Genomic DNA, 1,083 nt, shown 5'->3' with positions numbered 1-1,083 from the left:
AGAGAGAGAGAGAGAGAGAGAGAGAGAGAGACAGACAGACAGACAGACAGACAGACAGATAATACAAGTTACCTTTGTCAATGTGGCCCCTGACGTTTAAATTCACTAACTTTTCTATGTGATTTGAACGCAGCATTTATGAAGACACAGACAGGTGAGAGTCAGCCAATCGGAAGAGAGCAGTAAGCAGCAGCGTACCGCGTTGATCCCGCCCCCGTGGCTCCTGGAGCAGACGGTGGAGACGAAGGCCATTCCTGCTGTTCCCCCAAAACTCTTCTTCCTGCAACGACATCATCACCATCATCTTCATCATCATCATCAACACTGACCACATGTTTCTGTGTGTGTGTGTGTGTGTGTGTGTGTGTGTGTGTGTGTGTACTAACAGGATGAGTTGTGCTGAGTCATGGCGGCGTCGTGGGACCAGCTCTTTCTCTCTCCACTGGGTGAAGCGACTCAGCACCTCTCCGGCTCCTCCGTCGGTGCTGATCCGGTTCTGCTGAGTCCAGATCTCCAGACCCACGAGGACCACACGAATGTTCAGCTGTTTGTACATCTGAACACACACAGTATGTTTACAACGTGGTATTAGTACCTTTAATATGTTTACAGCGTGGTATGTGTATGTATGTATGTATGTGTGTGTGTGCGTATGTGTGTGTGTGTGTGTGTGTACTCACACTGTCTATGAAGTTTGCCAGATGAACCATCTCGTCCCTCACAGCCGTCTCGTTCTTCTTCATGTAATTAAACTGAAGAGAAAAGGAAAGAAAACAAACATTAAATACTTTTTATAATTATTTTATATTTAAAGGAACATTCCAACATTTTGAGAACTCTTCATCAGTCACAAGTTTCATCTGTTTCTGTCCTGAACGTGTTTTATGTAAGTTTATCACCAAAACTACATTTTACAGATGACATGTGAACACATCATGATAACGTTATAATGTACCTTCAGCCAGTACTCATGTTCACTGAGCAGAGCCTGAAGGCATCATAATGTAACTGAAGTGAACCTCCTGTTGGTTAGCCATTAGCGGTGCTGCTAACGTTACTAGCTCTCCTCCTGTTGGTTAGCCG

The 1,083-nt window shown here is 44.8% G+C and overlaps 1 protein-coding gene across 1 annotated transcript in view; it reads right to left on the bottom strand.

Moving 5' to 3' along the window:
• Window positions 1–20: 20 nt before the first annotated feature.
• Window positions 21–1,083, bottom strand: part of adam9a (ADAM metallopeptidase domain 9a) — a gene marked incomplete at its 5' end in the record, with an annotated part of 5,508 nt that continues 4,445 nt past the window's right edge. Inside the window, 3 exons of the mRNA XM_031840778.1 lie at window positions 21–280; window positions 387–556; window positions 681–752. Of these exons, the coding sequence (XP_031696638.1) occupies window positions 115–280; window positions 387–556; window positions 681–752 (408 nt within the window). The remainder of the gene's footprint in view (window positions 281–386; window positions 557–680; window positions 753–1,083) is intronic.

Source organism: Anarrhichthys ocellatus, unplaced genomic scaffold, assembly GCF_004355925.1.
Source record: "Anarrhichthys ocellatus isolate YVR2014 unplaced genomic scaffold, GSC_Weel_1.0 scaffold3283, whole genome shotgun sequence".
Classification (NCBI taxonomy): Eukaryota; Metazoa; Chordata; class Actinopteri; order Perciformes; family Anarhichadidae; genus Anarrhichthys; species Anarrhichthys ocellatus.
Note: the sequence above shows the minus strand (reverse complement) of the source record. Positions and strands in the feature narration are given on the sequence as shown.